The following is a 16,988-nucleotide window of genomic DNA, read 5'->3' as shown; positions in this document are numbered from 1 at the left end:
TAAACCGAGGCCCCGTCTCCCTGTTCAGGGGGATGTTAAACCGAGGCCCCGTCTCCCTGTTCAGGGCGATGTCAAACCGAGGCCCCGTCACCCTGTTCAGGGGGATGTTAAACCGAGGCCCCGTCTCTCTGTTCAAGGGGATGTTAAACCGAGGCCCCGCCTCCCTGTTCAGGGGGATGTTAAACCGAGGCCCCGTCTCCCTGTTCAGGGGGGATGTTAAACCGAGGCCCCGTCTCACTGTTCAAGGGGATGTTAAACCGAGGCTCCGTCTCCCTGTTCAGGGGGATGTTAAACCGAGGCCCCGTCTCCCTGTTCAGGGTATGTTAAACTGAGGCCCCGTCTCCCTGTTAACGGGATGTTAAACCGAGGCCCCGTCTCCCTGTTCAGGGGGATGTTAAACCGAGGCCCCGTCTCCCTGTTCAGGGGGATGTTAAACCGAGGCCCCGTCTCCCTGTTCAGGGGATGTTAAACTGAGGCCCCGTCTCCCTGTTCAGGGGGATGTTAAACCGAGGCCCCGTCTCCCTGTTCAGGGGGATGTTAAACCGAGGCCCCGTCTCCCTGTTCAGGGGGATGTTAAACCGAGGCCCCGTCTCCCTGTTCAGGGGGATGTTAAACCGAGGCCCCGTCTCCCTGTTCAGGGGGATGTTAAACCGAGGCCCCGTCTCCCTGTTCAGGGGGAGTTAAACCGAGGCCCCGTCTCCCTGTTCAGGGGGATGTTAAACCGAGGCCCCGTCTCCCTGGTCAGGGGGATGTTAAACCGAGGTCCCGTCTCCCTGTTCAGGGGGATGTTAAACCGAGGCCCCGTCTCCCTGTTCAGGGGGATGTTAAACCGAGGCCCCGTCTCCCTGTTCAGGGGATGTTAAACCGAGGTCCCGTCTCCCTGTTCAGTGGGATGTTAAACCGAGGCCCCGTCTCCCTGTTCAGTGGGATGTTAAACCGAGGCCCCGTCTCCCTGTTCAGGGGGATGTTAAACCGAGGCCCCGTCTCCCTGTTCAGGGGGGATGTTAAACCGAGGCCCCGTCTCCCTGTTCAGGGGGATGTTAAACCGAGGCCCCGTCTCCCTGTTCAGGGGGATGTTAAACCGAGGCCCCGTCTCCCTGTTCAGTGGGATGTTAAACCGAGGCCCCGTCTCCCTGTTTAGGTGGGTTGTAAGGTTCCAAGGAAACTATAGAAGGGAGGAAGAAGCTGTCCCAGTGTCCTAGTTCTAATTGCCCTTGAGAATGTGGTGGTGATCCACCTTCTTGAACCGCTGCAGTCCGTGTGGTGAAGGTGCTCCCACAGTGCTGTTAGGTAGGGATTTCCAGTATTTTGACCCAGCGACGATGAAGGATCGGCGATATACTTCTAAGTCAGGATGGCGTGTGACTTGGAGGGGAACTTGGAGGCGGTGGTGTTCCCATGTGCTTGCTGCCCTTGTTCTTCTAGGTGGAAGAGGTCGCGGGTTTGGGAGGTGCTGCTGAAGAAGCCTTGGCGAGTTGCTGCAGTGCATCTTGTAGATGGTACACACTGCAGTCACGGTGCGCCGGTGGTGGAGGGAGTGAATGTTTAAGGTGGTGGATGTGGTGTCAATCAGGCGGGCTGCTTTGTCCTGGATGGTATCGAGCTTCTTGTGTTGTTGGAACTGCACTCATCCAGGCAAGTGGAGTGTATTCCATCACACTCCTGACTTGTGCCTTGTAGATGGTGGAAAAGCTTTGGGGAGTCAGGAGGTGAGACACTCGCCGCAGAATACCCAGCCTCTGACCTGCTCTTGTTGCCACAGTATTTATGTGGCTGGTCCAGTTAAGTTTTGTTGTACCTGGCCACTAGTTTGTCGAGATTTTTGTGCATGGACTCCTCAATCTCCCCACTCCTCTACAGTTCCTCGCATCATGCCATTTAGAAAATACTCCAAATAGTCTTTCTTGAATCCAAAATGCATGACCTCACATTGAACTCTATCTGCCATAGTTTTGTCCAGTCACTTGGGGTACGCTAGCATCGTGGTAATGTCACTGGACTCGTAATCCAGAGGCTCGGACTACTGATCCAGAGACGTGCTGATGGATTTAGATGAGGAAAGACGGGAGGAAACTCGAGTGGATCATAAACACCAGCACGGACTGGTTGAGCCGAATGGCCTGTTTCTGGGCCGTATATCCCCTGCAATTCCTTTATTCAAGCCACCTCGAGTTATATAGTATTTAGACCATAGAAACATGCCATTCAGCCTAACAGGTCTGTGCCACTTTAATGCTCCTGCTCTTATAATAATGTGTCCGTGACTACACGAACCACTCTGGGTCCAGGTATATTGTGTATCAGTAAAACAGGTTTATTCAACATTAAACATCCAGTACAGAGAAATAATAATTAACAAGAAGATAGTCACAGTCTGTTCATTGAACCCCGGCGTTCCTTCCGAGTGACCACGGCGCACGTCTCCTGATGTATCTTGCTGTGTTCTGTTGACTGAAGCTCGCTTCCTTGGGATCTTGCTGTGTTCTGTTGACTGAAGCTTGCTTCCTTGGGATCTTGCTGTGTTCCGTTGACCGAAGCTCGCTTGCTTGGGATCTTGCTGTGCTCTGTTGACCGATGCTCCTGTCAATCTCTGGTTACACGGTGCGCACTTTCGATGTTCAAAACCTGTACCTTTATACCCCTTTTCTTCTCGTTTTGCCTATGTGGCAGTAATTAACCCTCTGACACCTGGTAAAAAGTCTTGCTTCCCTCGTTAGCCATCTCATGACCTTGTTGATCCTTCTGACTTTTTCTCTATGAATAACAATGTACCCTTAACTCAGATATTCACTTTTCACAGAACACTCTCTAGAATGTTTCCTAAACAGTCTGTCCATCCTATAGCTGTACCAAGGAAGGATGTCTCCAACTCTTATCTCTCTCTCTCGTTTTTATCTCTTTAAGTATAATATTGCTGAATTCCTCGACTCCATAAACTTAGCACAACATTCCATTACTTCAGTCATTTTAAACAGAGGTTTTTAGTCAGGTTGGCATAATCCCATCCTGCTTTGCTCTCAGCCATTCGCCATTTTATACAGGCTTTTAACTTAAAATTTCACATAGTTATAGAAAAATGGTTATAGAATTTTAATAACGTTTACCAAATCCTAATCGGGTGCACCCTATCCTACACCCCACCCTCCTTCAGCTAACTCTATCAGCAGAACCCTCTATTCCCTTCTCCCTCATGCCTTTATCCAGCCTCCCCTTTAATTCATCTATCCTGTTCACCTCAACCACTCCCTGTGGTAGCGAGTTCCACATTCTCACCACTCTCTGGGTAAAGAAGTTTCTCCTGAATTCCCGATTGGATTTATTAGTGACTATCTTGTATTTATGGCCCCTATTTCTGGTCTCGCCCACAAGTGGACCCTTCTCCACATCTACCCTATCAAACCCCATCAGGTCACCCCTCAGCCCCAGCATATTCATCCTTTCCTGATAGGTATAACCTCTCAGTTCTGGTATCTTATTGAAACATATAAGATACTGAGGGGGCTCGACAAGGTAGATGCAGAGAGGATGTTTCCCCTCGTGGGGAAATCTAGAACTCGGGGGCACAGTCTCAGAATAAAGGGTCGCCCTTTTAGAACTGAGATGAGGAGGAATTTCTTCTCTCAGAGGGTCGTAAATCTGTGGAATTCTCTGCCCCAGAGAGCTGTGGAGGCTGGGTCATTAAATACATTTAAGGTGGAGATAGACAGATTTTTGCAAGATAAGGGAGTGAAGGGTTATGGGGAGCGGGCGGGGGAGTGGTTTTGAGCCCGAGATCAGCCATGATCTTATTAAATGGCGGAGCAGGCTCGAGGGGCCAAGTGGTCCATTCCTGCTCCTGTTTCTTGTGTTCTTATCATTCTGGTGAATCTTTTTTGCATCTTCTCCATTGCCTCTATAATAGAGACCAGAGCAGTGCACAGTCCTCCACATCATCAATAAATATAGTGAAAAGCATCTTGTGAATGGATTCTGTTTCCTAGATGTTCCCATCTCCCTCTGCCCCTCTCGCTCTCTGCCTCTGTCATTAAATCGAGGCACTTTACAACCTTCTGGACTCAACATCCGGTTCAACAATTTCAGACCAGAACCTCTGACCCAATCTTTTTTCTCTCTCATGGCAGCTGTCGATCATTCAGCCGTCGCCATTTACCCTTCATCTCGAGCCATCTTTTATTTCTTAACTTGTCCCATTACCATTTCATAGAGCCATAGAGTTATACGGCCCATCGTGTCCACACCGGCCATCAGGCCCTGTCTATTCTAATCCCATATTCCAGCACTTGGTCCGTAGCTTTGTATGCTCTGGCGTTTCAAGCGCTCATCTAAATGCTTCTTGAATGTTGTGAGGGTTCCTGCCTCTACCACCCTTTCAGGCAGTGAGTGCCAGATTCCAACCACCCTCTGGGTGAAAAAGTATTTCCTCAAATCTCCTCTAAACCTCCTGCCTCTTACCTTGAAACTGTGCCCCCTGGTTATTGACCCCTCTACTAAGGGGAAAAGTTCCTTTCTATCTACCCTATCTATGCCCCGCATAATTTTGTACATCTCCTTTTGCCTTGCACCATCTCTTAATGCCTCGCAATCTCTCCGGCCTTCCATCCTATCACAGATCTTCCCTTTTGTTCTTTCCTCCTCTCCTCACTTTCCCTGTCCTTGCTTAAAAACCTGTTCCATCTTCAACTTTTTCCGGTTCTGACGAAGTGTCATCGACCTGAAACGTTAACTCTGTTTGTCTCGCCACAGGTGCTGCCTGACTTGCTGAGTATTTCCAGCATTTTCTGTTTCTATATTAAATGGAGGAGCAGGAGTTTGAATACTTGGTGAGTTTATTGAGAGAAGTGATTGTCCACCAGTCGGGGGTGGGATGGAGCAGGAGTTGGACACGGGGAGCTGGGACAGTTGGTGAAGCACTCCCTGGTCTAGAAGCCGAATGATCCACGAGGTTTGGCGTATCCCAGCTGAGTCCAGTTGATGAGGGAGGACACCAGGCCCAGGTAGGAGTCGATCTGGATCGGTCGCTCCAGGAGAAGGACCCCATTAGCCCGGCCCGGCAGAGATTGCAGCTGGTGAGCTCGCCGGACTGCATCCGTCAACTTCATCTGGAAACCTTGGAACTGGGGGGAGAGAGAGTGAGAGAGTGAGAGGGGGGAACAGAGAGAGAGAGAGAGAGGGGGGACAGAGAGAGAGAGGGGGGACAGAGAGAGAGAGGGGGGGACAGAGAGAGAGAGGGGACAGAGAGAGAGAGGTGGGGACAGAGAGAGAGAGAGGGGACAGAGAGAGAGAGGGGGGGACAGAGAGAGAGAGAGGGGACAGAGAGAGAGGGGGGGACAGAGAGAGAGAGAGAGAGGGGGGACAGAGAGAGAGAGGGGGGACAGAGAGAGAGAGGGGGGGACAGAGAGAGAGAGAGGGGACAGAGAGAGAGGGGACAGAGAGAGAGAGGGGGGGACAGAGAGAGAGAGAGGGGACAGAGAGAGAGAGGGGGGGACAGAGAGAGAGAGGGGACAGAGAGAGAGAGGTGGGGACAGAGAGAGAGAGGGGGGGACAGAGAGAGACAGAGAGGGGGGACAGAGAGAGAGAGAGGGGACAGAGAGAGAGAGGGGGGGACAGAGAGAGAGAGAGGGGACAGAGAGAGAGAGGGGGGACAGAGAGAGAGAGGGGACAGAGAGAGAGAGGTGGGGACAGAGAGAGGGGGGGACAGAGAGAGACAGAGAGGGGGGACAGAGAGAGAGAGAGGGGACAGAGAGAGAGAGAGAGGGGGGACAAAGAGAGAGAGAGAGGGGACAGAGAGAGAGAGGGGGACAGAGAGAGAGAGGGGGGACAGAGAGAGAGAGGGGGACAGAGAGAGAGAGAGAGAGGGGACAGAGAGAGAGGGGGACAGAGAGAGAGAGGGGGGACAGAGAGAGAGAGGGGGGACAGAGAGAGAGAGAGAGAGGGGACAGAGAGAGAGAGGGGGACAGAGAGAGAGAGGGGGGACAGAGAGAGAGAGGGGGACAGAGAGAGAGAGGGGGGGACAGAGAGAGGGGGGGGGACAGAGAGAGAGAGAGAGAGGGGGGACAGAGAGAGAGAGGGGGGGACAGAGAGAGAGAGAGGGGACAGAGAGAGAGAGAGGGGGGACAGAGAGAGAGAGGGGGGACAGAGAGAGAGAGGGGGGACAGAGAGAGAGAGGTGGGGACAGAGAGAGAGAGAGGGGACAGAGAGAGAGAGGGGGGGACAGAGAGAGGGAGAGGGGACAGAGAGAGAGGGGGGGAAAGAGAGAGAGAGAGAGGGGGGACAGAGAGAGCGAGAGAGAGGGGACAGAGAGAGAGGGGGGGACAGAGAGAGAGAGGGGGGGACAGAGAGAGAGAGGGGGACAGAGAGAGAGAGAGAGGGGACAGAGAGAGAGAGGGGGACAGAGAGAGAGAGGGGGGGACAGAGAGCGAGAGGGGGGACAGAGAGAGAGAGAGAGGGGACAGAGAGAGAGAGGGGGACAGAGAGAGAGAGGGGGGACAGAGAGAGAGAGGGGGACAGAGAGAGAGAGGGGGGACAGAGAGAGAGAGGGGACAGAGAGAGGGGGGACAGAGAGAGAGAGGGGGACAGAGAGAGAGAGGGGGGGACAGAGAGAGAGAGGGGGGGACAGAGAGAGAGAGGGGGGACAGAGAGAGAGAGGGGGGACAGAGAGAGAGAGGGGGGGACAGAGAGAGAGGGGGACAGAAAGAGAGAGAGGGGACAGAGAGAGAGAGAGAGAGGGGACAGAGAGAGAGAGAGGGGACAGAGAGAGAGAGGGGGGACAGAGAGAGAGAGGCGACAGAGAGAGAGAGGGGACAGAGAGAGAGAGGGGGGGACAGAGAGAGAGAGAGAGAGGGGGGACAGAGAGAGAGAGGGGACAGAGAGAGAGAGAGAGGGGGGACAGAGAGAGAGACAGAGAGAGAGAGAGAGACAGAGAGAGAGAGACAGACAGAGAGAGAGAAAGAGAGAGAGAGAGAGGGGGACAGGGCGAGAGCGAGAGGGGGACAGAGAGAGAGAGAGAGTGGGGGACAGGGAGTGTGAGGGGAACAGAGAGAGGGCAGGAGAGAGGGGGGAGAGAGAGACTGGGAGAGTGAGAGACGGGGAGAGTGAGAGACGGGGGGAGTGAGAGACGGGGGGAGTGAGAGACGGGGAGAGTGAGAGACGGGGAGAGTGAGAGACGGGGAGAGTGAGAGACGGGGAGAGTGAGAGACGGGGAGTGTGAGAGACGGGGAGAGTGAGAGACGGGGAGAGTGAGAGACGGGGAGAGTGAGAGACGGGGAGAGTGAGAGACGGGGGGAGTGAGAGACCAAAGTCCTCGTGTTCCAGCAAAGATCCAGACATCAGGGACCCAAAATAAATTTCACAGTAGGAACAACTAAAATCGAACAAACCACTAACTACACATACTTGGGCATAAAAATCAGCTCTACGGGAAATTTCAAACTGGCTGTGAATGAACTGAAAGAGAAAGCTAGAAGGGCTTTCTATGCCATTAAAAGATCAATCCAAATAGAAATCCCAATTAGCATTTGGCTCAAAATTTTCAAATCAGTAATTGAACCAATTGCACTCTATGGCAGTGAAGTGTGGGGACCGCTAACACAACAAGAATTTTCAAAATGGGACAAACACCCAATTGAGATCCTACATGCAGAATTCTGTAAAAGTATCCTCCGGACTCAAAGGAAAACCGTAAACAATGCATGCAGGTCAGAACTAGGCCAATATCCATTAATAATCACTATCCAAAAAAGAGCCACCAAATTTTGGAAACACCTAAAAATGAGCAACCCCCACTGCTATCATTACGAAGCCTTGAAATGCCAAGAGAGGACCATAAAGAAGAACACCCTCAGTCAACTAGTCCTGGGACTCAGTGAAGCAACCACTGACACTACTAACAATAACCAGCCCCAGGACAGTGACATCGTAGCACAGAGAATTCGACCCAACACAATTGTCACTAAGCAAAAGGAAAAATACCTGTCATATTGGGCAGAAACAACAAAAACCCAAAGCAAACTCAATTGCTACTTGGCCCTAAACAGACAATGCAACATGGCTGACTACCTGACCATGGTAAAGGATAGCAAACTGAGAAAAACCTTGACAAGGTACAGACTTAGTGAACATAGCCTAGCGATCGAAAAAGGCAGACACAGGCAGACCAGGCTGCCAAGAGAGGACAGGATATGCTCTCACTGCAGTCAGGGAGTGGTGGAGACAGAGATGCACTTCCTCACAGCCTGTGGAAAATATCAGGGCATCAGGGAGAATTTCTACCAAAAATTCTCACAAATATGCCCTGAATTCAGAAATCTGAATGACGACCAAAAACTCCCATACCTACTAGGGGAAGAGAGAAACTGCGTAACACTAGCGGCACACTATGTTACAGCTTGCCATAAACAGAGGGACAACCAGTAAACCTAAGAAAAGAGTATATATAAATTATGCGAATGTATATTTATACACTTAGGGATATATCTGTTTATACAATGTATGAATAGATCTGCGTTTATGTGTTCAACCATAAATGTATTTTGATGCTTTGGCAACATAAAATGTACCTTATCACAGAAACCCCACAGTGCAGATAGAGGCCATTTCGGCCCATCGTGCCTGCACCGACACATATCCCACCCGATTCCCCTAAACCCCTACACCAACACATATTCCACCCTATCCCCGTAACCCCACGTATTTAATCCCCCTAACACTAAGGGTCAATTTATCATAGCCAATCAACCTAACCCGCACATCTTTGGACTGTGGGAGGAAACCGGAGCACCCGGAGAAAACCCACGCAAACACGGGGAGAATGTGCAAACTCCACACAGACAGTCGCCTGAGGCTGGATTCGAACCCGAGTCCCTGGCGCTGTGAGGCAACAGTGCTAACCACTATGCTCCGTGCTGCCAATAAAGCGATTTGAATTGAATTGAATTGAGAGTGAAAGACGGGGGGAGTGAGAGACGGGGGGAGTGAGAGACGGGGAGAGTGAGAGACGGGGAGCGTGAGAGACGGGGAGAGTGAGAGACGGGGAGCGTGAGAGACGGGGAGAGTGAGAGACGGGGAGCGTGAGAGACGGGGAGAGTGAGAGACGGGGAGTGTGAGAGACGGGGAGCGTGTGAGACGGGGAGAGTGAGAGACGGGGAGAGTGAGAGACGAGGAGAGTGAGAGACGGGGAGAGTGAGAGACGGGGGAGTGAGAGACGGGGAGAGTGAGAGACGGGGAGAGTGAGAGACGGGGAGAGTGAGAGACGGGGAGAGTGAGAGACGGGGAGAGTGAGAGACGGGGAGAGTGAGAGACGGGGGAGTGAGAGACGGGAGAGTGAGAGACGGGGGAGTGAGAGACGGGAGAGTGAGAGACGGGGAGAGTGAGAGACGGGGAGAGTGAGAGACGGGGAGAGTGAGAGACGGGGGAGTGAGAGACGGGAGAGTGAGAGACGGGGAGAGTGAGAGATGGGGAGAGTGAGAGACGGGGAGAGTGAGAGACGGGGAGAGTGAGAGACGGGGGAGTGAGAGACGGGAGAGTGAGAGACGGGGAGAGTGAGAGACGGGGAGAGTGAGAGACGGGGAGAGTGAGAGACGGGGGAGTGAGAGACGGGAGAGTGAGAGACGGGGAGAGTGAGAGACGGGGAGAGTGAGAGACGGAGAGAGTGAGAGACGGGGGAGTGAGAGACGGGGGGAGTGAGAGACGGGGAGAGTGAGAGACGGGGAGAGTGAGAGACGGAGAGAGTGAGAGACGGGGAGAGTGAGAGACGGGGAGAGTGAGAGACGGGGAGAGTGAGAGACGGGGAGAGTGAGAGACGGGGGGAGTGACAGACCGGGAGAGTGAGAGACGGGGAGAGTGAGAGACGGGGAGGGTGAGAGACGGGGGGAGTGAGAGACGGGGAGTGTGAGAGACGGCAAGAGTGAGAGACGGGGAGAGTGAGAGATGGGGAGAGTGAGAGACGGGGAGAGTGAGAGACGGCAAGAGTGAGAGGCGGGGAGAGTGAGAGACGGGGAGTGTGAGAGACGGCAAGAGTGAGAGACGGGGAGAGTGAGAGACGGGGAGAGTGAGAGACGGGGAGAGTGAGAGAGACGGGGAGAGTGAGAGACGGGGGGAGTGAGAGACGGGGAGAGTGAGAGACGGGGAGAGTGAGAGAGACGGGGAGAGTGAGAGACGGGGGGAGTGAGAGATGGGGAGAGTGAAAGAGATGGGGAGAGTGAGAGACGGGAAGAGTGAGATGCGGGGAGAGTGAGAGACGGGGAGAGTGAGAGACGGGGAGAGTGAGAGACGGGGAGAGTGACAGAGACGGGGAGAGTGAGAGACGGGGGGAGTGAGAGACGGGGAGAGTGAGAGACGGGGAGAGTGAGAGATGGGGAGAGTGAGAGAGATGGGGAGAGTGAGAGACGGGAAGAGTGAGAGACGGGGGGAGTGAGAGACGGGGAGAGTGAGAGAGATGGGGAGAGTGAGAGACGGGAAGAGTGAGAGACGGGGAGAGTGAGAGACGGGGGAGTGAGAGACGGGGAGAGTGAGAGACGGGGAGAGTGAGAGACGGGGGAGTGAGAGACGGGTAGAGTGAGAGACGGGGAGAGTGAGAGACGGGGAGCGTGAGAGACGGAGAGTGAGAGATGGGAAGAGTGAGAGACGGAGAGTGAGAGACAGAGAGAGTGAGAGACGGGGAGAGTGAGAGACAGGGGGAGTGAGAGACGAGGGGAGTGAGAGAAGGGGAGAGTGAGAGACGGGGGAGTGAGAGACGGGGGAGTGAGAGACGGGGGGAGTGAGAGACGGGGAGAGTGAGAGACGGGGGGAGTGAGAGACGGGGGGAGTGAGAGACGGGGGGAGTGAGAGACGAGGGTAGTGAGAGACGGGGAGAGTGAGAGACGGGGAGAGTGAGAGACGGGGAGAGTGAGAGACGGGGAGAGTGAGAGATGGGGAGAGTGAAAGAGATGGGGAGAGTGAGAGACGGGAAGAGTGAGATGCGGGGAGAGTGAGAGACGGGGAGAGTGAGAGACGGGGAGAGTGAGAGACGGGGAGAGTGACAGAGACGGGGAGAGTGAGAGACGGGGGGAGTGAGAGACGGGGAGAGTGAGAGACGGGGAGAGTGAGAGATGGGGAGAGTGAGAGAGATGGGGAGAGTGAGAGACGGGAAGAGTGAGAGACGGGGGGAGTGAGAGACGGGGAGAGTGAGAGAGATGGGGAGAGTGAGAGACGGGAAGAGTGAGAGACGGGGAGAGTGAGAGACGGGGGAGTGAGAGACGGGGAGAGTGAGAGACGGGGAGAGTGAGAGACGGGGGAGTGAGAGACGGGGAGAGTGAGAGACGGGGAGAGTGAGAGACGGGGAGAGTGAGAGACGGGGAGAGTGAGAGACGGGTAGAGTGAGAGACGGGGAGAGTGAGAGACGGGGAGCGTGAGAGACGGAGAGTGAGAGATGGGAAGAGTGAGAGACGGAGAGTGAGAGACAGAGAGATTGAGAGACGGGGAGAGTGAGAGACAGGGGGAGTGAGAGACGAGGGGAGTGAGAGACGGGGAGAGTGAGAGACGGGGGAGTGAGAGACGGGGGAGTGAGAGACGGGGGGAGTGAGAGACGGGGGGTGTGAGAGATGGGGGGAGTGAGAGACGGGGGGAGTGAGAGACGGGGGGAGTGAGAGACGGGGGGAGTGAGAGACGAGGGTAGTGAGAGACGGGGAGAGTGAGAGACGGGGAGAGTGAGAGACGGGGAGAGTGAGAGACGGGGAGAGTGAGAGACGGAGAGTGAGAGACAGAGAGAGTGAGAGACGGGGAGAGTGAGAGACGGGGAGAGTGAGAGATGGGGAGAGTGAGAGACGGGGAGAGTGAGAGACGGGGAGAGTGAGAGACGGGGAGAGTGAGAGAGAGAGGGGGAGAGTGAGAGAGGGAGGGAGAGAGAGACAGAGGGAGGGAGAGAGACAGAGGGAGAGAGAGAGAGACAGAGGGAGGGAGAGAAAGACAGAGGGAGGGAGAGGCAGAGGGAGTGAGGGGCAGTGGTAGTGAGGGGCAGAGGGAGAGAGAGACACACAGAGAGAGAGAGGGACACAGAGACAGACAGAAAGAGAGAGACACACACACACAGGGAGAGAGAGACAAAAGGAGAGAGAGGGAGAGAGAGAGGGAGAGGGAATGGGAGAGAGAGAGACAACAGAGAGAAAGTGAGACGGAGGGAGAGAAAAAGAGAGTGACGGAGGGAGAGTCACAGACAGAGAGAGAGACACACAGAAAGAGAGAGAGAGGGAGACAGAGGGAGAGAGACGGGGGGGAGAGAGAGACCGAGACAGAGGGAGAGAGAGAGACAGAGAGGGAGAGAGACAGAGAGAGGGAGAGACAGACAGAGGGAGAGAGAGACAGAGGGGGAGACAGACAAAGGGAGACAGGGAGATAGAGAGAGAGAGATTGGGAGAGAGAGAGAGAGGGAGATAGGGAAAGAGAGAGAGCGACGGGGAGTGAGAGACGGAGGGAGAGACAGACGGGGAGAGAGGGGGAGAGAGGGAGAGAGAGGGAGAGAGAGGGAGAGACGGAGAGTGGGGAGAGACGGAGAGTGGGGGAGAGAGATGTAACTGGTAGGATAGATAAGGGAGAACCAGTGGATGTGGTGTATTTGGACTTTCAGAAGGCTTTCGATAAGGACCCGCATAAGAGATTAGCATGTAAAGTTAAGGCACATGGGATTGGGGGTAAGGTACTGACTTCGATAGAGAACTGGTTGGCAGACAGAAAGCAAAGAGTTGGAATAAACAGGTCTTTTCCCGAGTGGCAGGCACTGACTAGTGGTGTACCGCAGGGATCGGTCCTAGGACCCCAGCTATTCACAATATATATTAATGATCTAGATAAGGGAACTAGATGAAATATCTCCAAGTTTGCAGACGACACAAAGCTGGGTGGGCGTGTGTGCTGTGAGGAGGATGCAGAGAAACTCCAGTATGATTTTGACAGGTTGGGTGATTGGGCAGAAGCATAACGTGGATAAATGTGAGGTTATCCACTTTGGTGTCAAAAACAGGAAGACAGATTATTATCTGAATGGCAATAGATTGGGAGAAGGGGAAGTGCAACAAGACCTGGGTGTCCTTGTGCACCAGTCACTGAAGGTAAGCATGCAGGTGCAGCAGGCGGTTAAGAAGGCAAATGGTATGTTGGCCTTCATAGCAAGAGGGTTTGAGTACAGGAACAAGGATGTCTTGCTGCAGTTGTACAGGGCCTTGGTGAGACCGCACCTTGAGTATTGTGTGCCGTTTTGGTCGCCTTATCTGAGGAAGGATATTCTTGCCATGGAAGGAGTTCAGTGAAGTGTGGTATCTTGAGGTGGCCATAGATGGAGACAGACACAGGTTAACTCCGTAACATGGTTTAATCAACCCTTGCACATAAAAGCTTCTGCCATGAGGCAGCAAAAACAAAGAGTACAACCAGTACAGATCAGACTTAACTCAGGAGACCAATTGCCACAGCACCACCCGGTGGATCAGGTTACTCATAACCTCCCAGGTTACTACACTCCTCTCTCCTTAAGATTGCCGTATGCAATTCTTAAACAATAACCCTTACTAGGTACTACGTTTTAATTAACCAGTATGCTCTAACCATGGTTAACCCCTGACTAATTTAACAGGTTTGTATAAGTCTTTCTGGTTGCTTGCGAATCCTTTGTGAACGTCTTAATTCCACTTGTGGTGGATTCTCAGGTTCATTCACACTTGAGATTGGAGTAGTCTCTGATGTTGGTTTTACTCTGTCCCGCTGTGGCCTGGCAGTACCAGTGTCCACTGGCACCTTATAAGCCATGCTGGGTCCTGGAACAGCCTCCTCTACTGCCCTTTGTTCCATCTGAGGCAGTTCCCCCTGCTGCCGGCTGAAAAGCTGATCCACACGCCGACGAACCCCTCGACCATCCCCTAGTAACACGGAGTACAACACAGGTCCTGTAATGTCCTGGATTAGTCCTGGTATCCATTTAGGTCCATAACCGAAGTTCCGGGTGTACACAGAGTCCCCTATGGTGAAATGGCAAGCTTTAGTATGTTTGTCATGGTACGCTTCTTGGTTTGTTTGTTTTGTCTCAACCTTGCTTTTGAGATCTGGGTGTATCAGGTCTAACGTGCACTGCAACTTTCTCCCCATCATCAACTCAGCCGGAGAAAGCCCCGTGGTAGCTTGGGGTGTTATACGATAACTAAACAAGGCTCCATTGAGCTTGGTCTCCAGGGTGTCACCTGAGCTCTTCCTCATGAGCTCCTTAAAAGTCTGCACGGCACGCTCGGCTAACCCATTTGAGGCTGGGTGATATGGAGCCAAGGTGATATGTGTGATTCCATTCCTTACCATGAATTCTTTGCTCCCTTCACTAACAATACACTGTGCATTGTCGGATACAATCATTTCTGGAATACCATGCGTGCTGAAGCTGTTCCTGAGACAATTCAGTGTGGCCTCAGCCGTTGCAGAGCTCACTGGATAAACGTCGATCCACTTTGAGTGAGCGTCAACCAGCACCAAAAACATTTTGCCCATAAAAGGTCCCGCATAGTCTATGTGAATTCTCCTCCAGGGTTTGCTGGGCCACTCCCAGGGATGGAGTGGTGCCCTGGCAGGTGCTTTCCTCTGTTCCTGACATATAGTGCATGACTTTACCTTTGACTCAATTTCAGCATCCAAGTTAGGCCACCACAGGTAGCTCCTTGCCAGTCCTTTCATTCTAGTCATTCCTGGGTGCGATTGATGCAACTGTTCCATCAAAGTAGAGCGTCCCCGCTCTGGGACTATGATGCGTGCTCCCCATAGCACACATCCATCTTGGACACTGAGCTCGTGCTGTCTCTGTCTGTACGGCGCGCACTCCGGTCCCTCACGGTGATCTGGCTAGCCTTTCAACACATACGCACGGACCCTTGACAGAACGGGGTCCTTGGCTGTCCAGCCCTGGATTTGCGCTAAAGTCATCAGGGGACTGATCTCCTGATCCAGCATCAGGACGTGCTCCTCAGGGGAAGTACTGCGAGGAGATTTTGAGAGGGGCAGGCGGCTGAGAGCATCCGCGTTCCCGTTTTCTTTGCCGGCTCTGTACGTGATCGCATATTCATAGGCTCTTAGTATCACTGCCCATCTCATTATTCTCTGTGATGCCATTTGAGGCACTGCTTTCATCTCATTCAGTAAGCTAATAAGAGGCTTGTGGTCAGTACTGATTACAAACTTCCTCCCATATATGTACTTATGGAATTTCTTTACTCCAAATATAATGGCCAACCCCTCTTTATCAAGCTGTGAATCGTTCCTTTCCGCAGCTGTGAGCGTGCGTGAAACAAACCCGATGGGCCTTTCTGCTCCATCTGGCATGCGGTGGGCCAACACTGTCCCCACTCCATAGGGTGATGTGTCGCAGGACATTATCAGCTCCTTCTTCTCATCGTAATGCACCAACACCCTGCTGGACTGAAGTAGCTCCTTTGACTGCTGAAACGCTTTCGCTTGCTCTGGCCCCCAACGCCATGGCTCCTCCTTTCTCAGCAGTTTGTGCAGGGGTGCCAGCAGCATCGATAAGTTTGGAAGAAACCGGTTATAATAATTCAGGAGCCCTAGATAGGCTTTCAGTTCAGTCACTGAGGTGGGTGCAGGTGCATCCTGCACTGCCCGCACTTTCCCTGGTAATGGATGGAGGCCTGTGGCATCCACCCGATGTCCCAGGAATGTAACTTCCTTCTCCATGAAACTAAACTTACTCCGTTTCAGGCGTAGCTCCGCCTCTTCCAGCCGCTGTAGCACTTTGTCCAGTGTTTTTAAGTGATCCTGATCGTCACTTCCTGTTAGCAGAATATTATCTAAGTACACGGCCACCTTTGGAATGCCCTGCAGAATGCCCTCCATAGTCCGTTGGAATATTGCTGGGCTAGAACTGACACCAAATGGTAACCTGGCATACGTGAACAGCCCCTTGTGCGTGTTCACTGTGACAAACTTTTTTGATTCTTCATCTAGCAATATCTGCTGATACGCATGACTCATGTCCAGTTTGCTGAATCTTTCTCCCCCAGCGAGCGATGTTAACATGTCCTCCATTCTCGGAATGGGGTACTGTTCCAGTGATGATACTCTGTTCACTGTTAACTTATAGTCACCACACACCCTTACGTTACTGTCGGGCTTCAATACCGGGACTATTGGTGCCGCCCAGTCTGAAAATTTCACTGGTTCTATTACTTTGTCCCTTAGCAGGTGATCTAGTTCCGCCTCAACCTTGGTTTTCATTGCAAAAGGTACCGACCTTGGTTTAAAGAAACGAGGCGCGGCATCACTGGCTACATGAATCTTGGCTGTGGCTCCCCTTAAGGTGCCCAGTTCATCCTTGAACACTAACTCATGCTTCATCAGCACTTCTTGCAGTGCCTCTGTACTGTCCTCCATTTTATTCATTGCCTGCCAGTCCACACTCAACTCACTGATCCACCCTCGCCCTAACAGGTTTGGCCCTGACCCTGCTACCACTACCACCATAAGCTCTTTGGTGACTCCTTTGTGTTCCACTTGTACTTCGGCCGCCCCCAAAATGTCCACCTTCTGTCCTGTGTAGGTTTTGAGACTAATGGGGCATGTACCTAGCTCTGGTACTTTTGCTTCCCCCCATAGCTTGGCGTACTCAGTCTGCGACATTATGGTTACACTACATCCAGTGTCAATCTCAAACTTTACTTGACCTCCGTTCACTATCAAATACTGAGTGAGAGGGGGTACGTTGGGCCTTGAAGTGTCTATACTGTATATAGTGAAAACCTCCTCACTAGACTCACTAGACTCTTCCTCCTCTTGTATGTAATTAGCCCGCTTTGTTTACTTCTCCCTCCCCCCTTTAGCATGCTTTGCCCCTTTAGCACTGCTTCTCTCACTCACTGCCCTTTTACAGACTTTCTTTAAGTGCCCTATTTTTCCACAATTGTGGCACTTTGCCTTTGCAAACCTGCAGTCCTTTGCATAATGGCTCGTCCCGCCACATCGGTAGCAATCCC

General features: G+C 52.8%; 1 protein-coding gene across 1 annotated transcript in view; it reads right to left on the bottom strand.

Annotated features, from left to right (window-relative positions):
- Positions 1–2,291: 2,291 nt before the first annotated feature.
- The window catches only part of LOC147091206 (uncharacterized), a 24,249-nt gene continuing 9,552 nt past the window's right edge, over positions 2,292–16,988 (bottom strand). Inside the window, exon 5 of the mRNA XM_085976676.1 lies at positions 2,292–5,114. Coding sequence (XP_085832802.1) covers positions 4,920–5,114 — 195 coding nt within the window. The 3' untranslated portion in view covers positions 2,292–4,919. The remainder of the gene's footprint in view (positions 5,115–16,988) is intronic.

Source organism: Somniosus microcephalus, unplaced genomic scaffold (genome assembly GCF_052327205.1).
Source record: "Somniosus microcephalus isolate GS21.2 unplaced genomic scaffold, FLI_Smic_1.0 unresolved_chr3, whole genome shotgun sequence".
NCBI lineage: Eukaryota > Metazoa > Chordata > Chondrichthyes > Squaliformes > Somniosidae > Somniosus > Somniosus microcephalus.
Note: the sequence above shows the minus strand (reverse complement) of the source record. Positions and strands in the feature narration are given on the sequence as shown.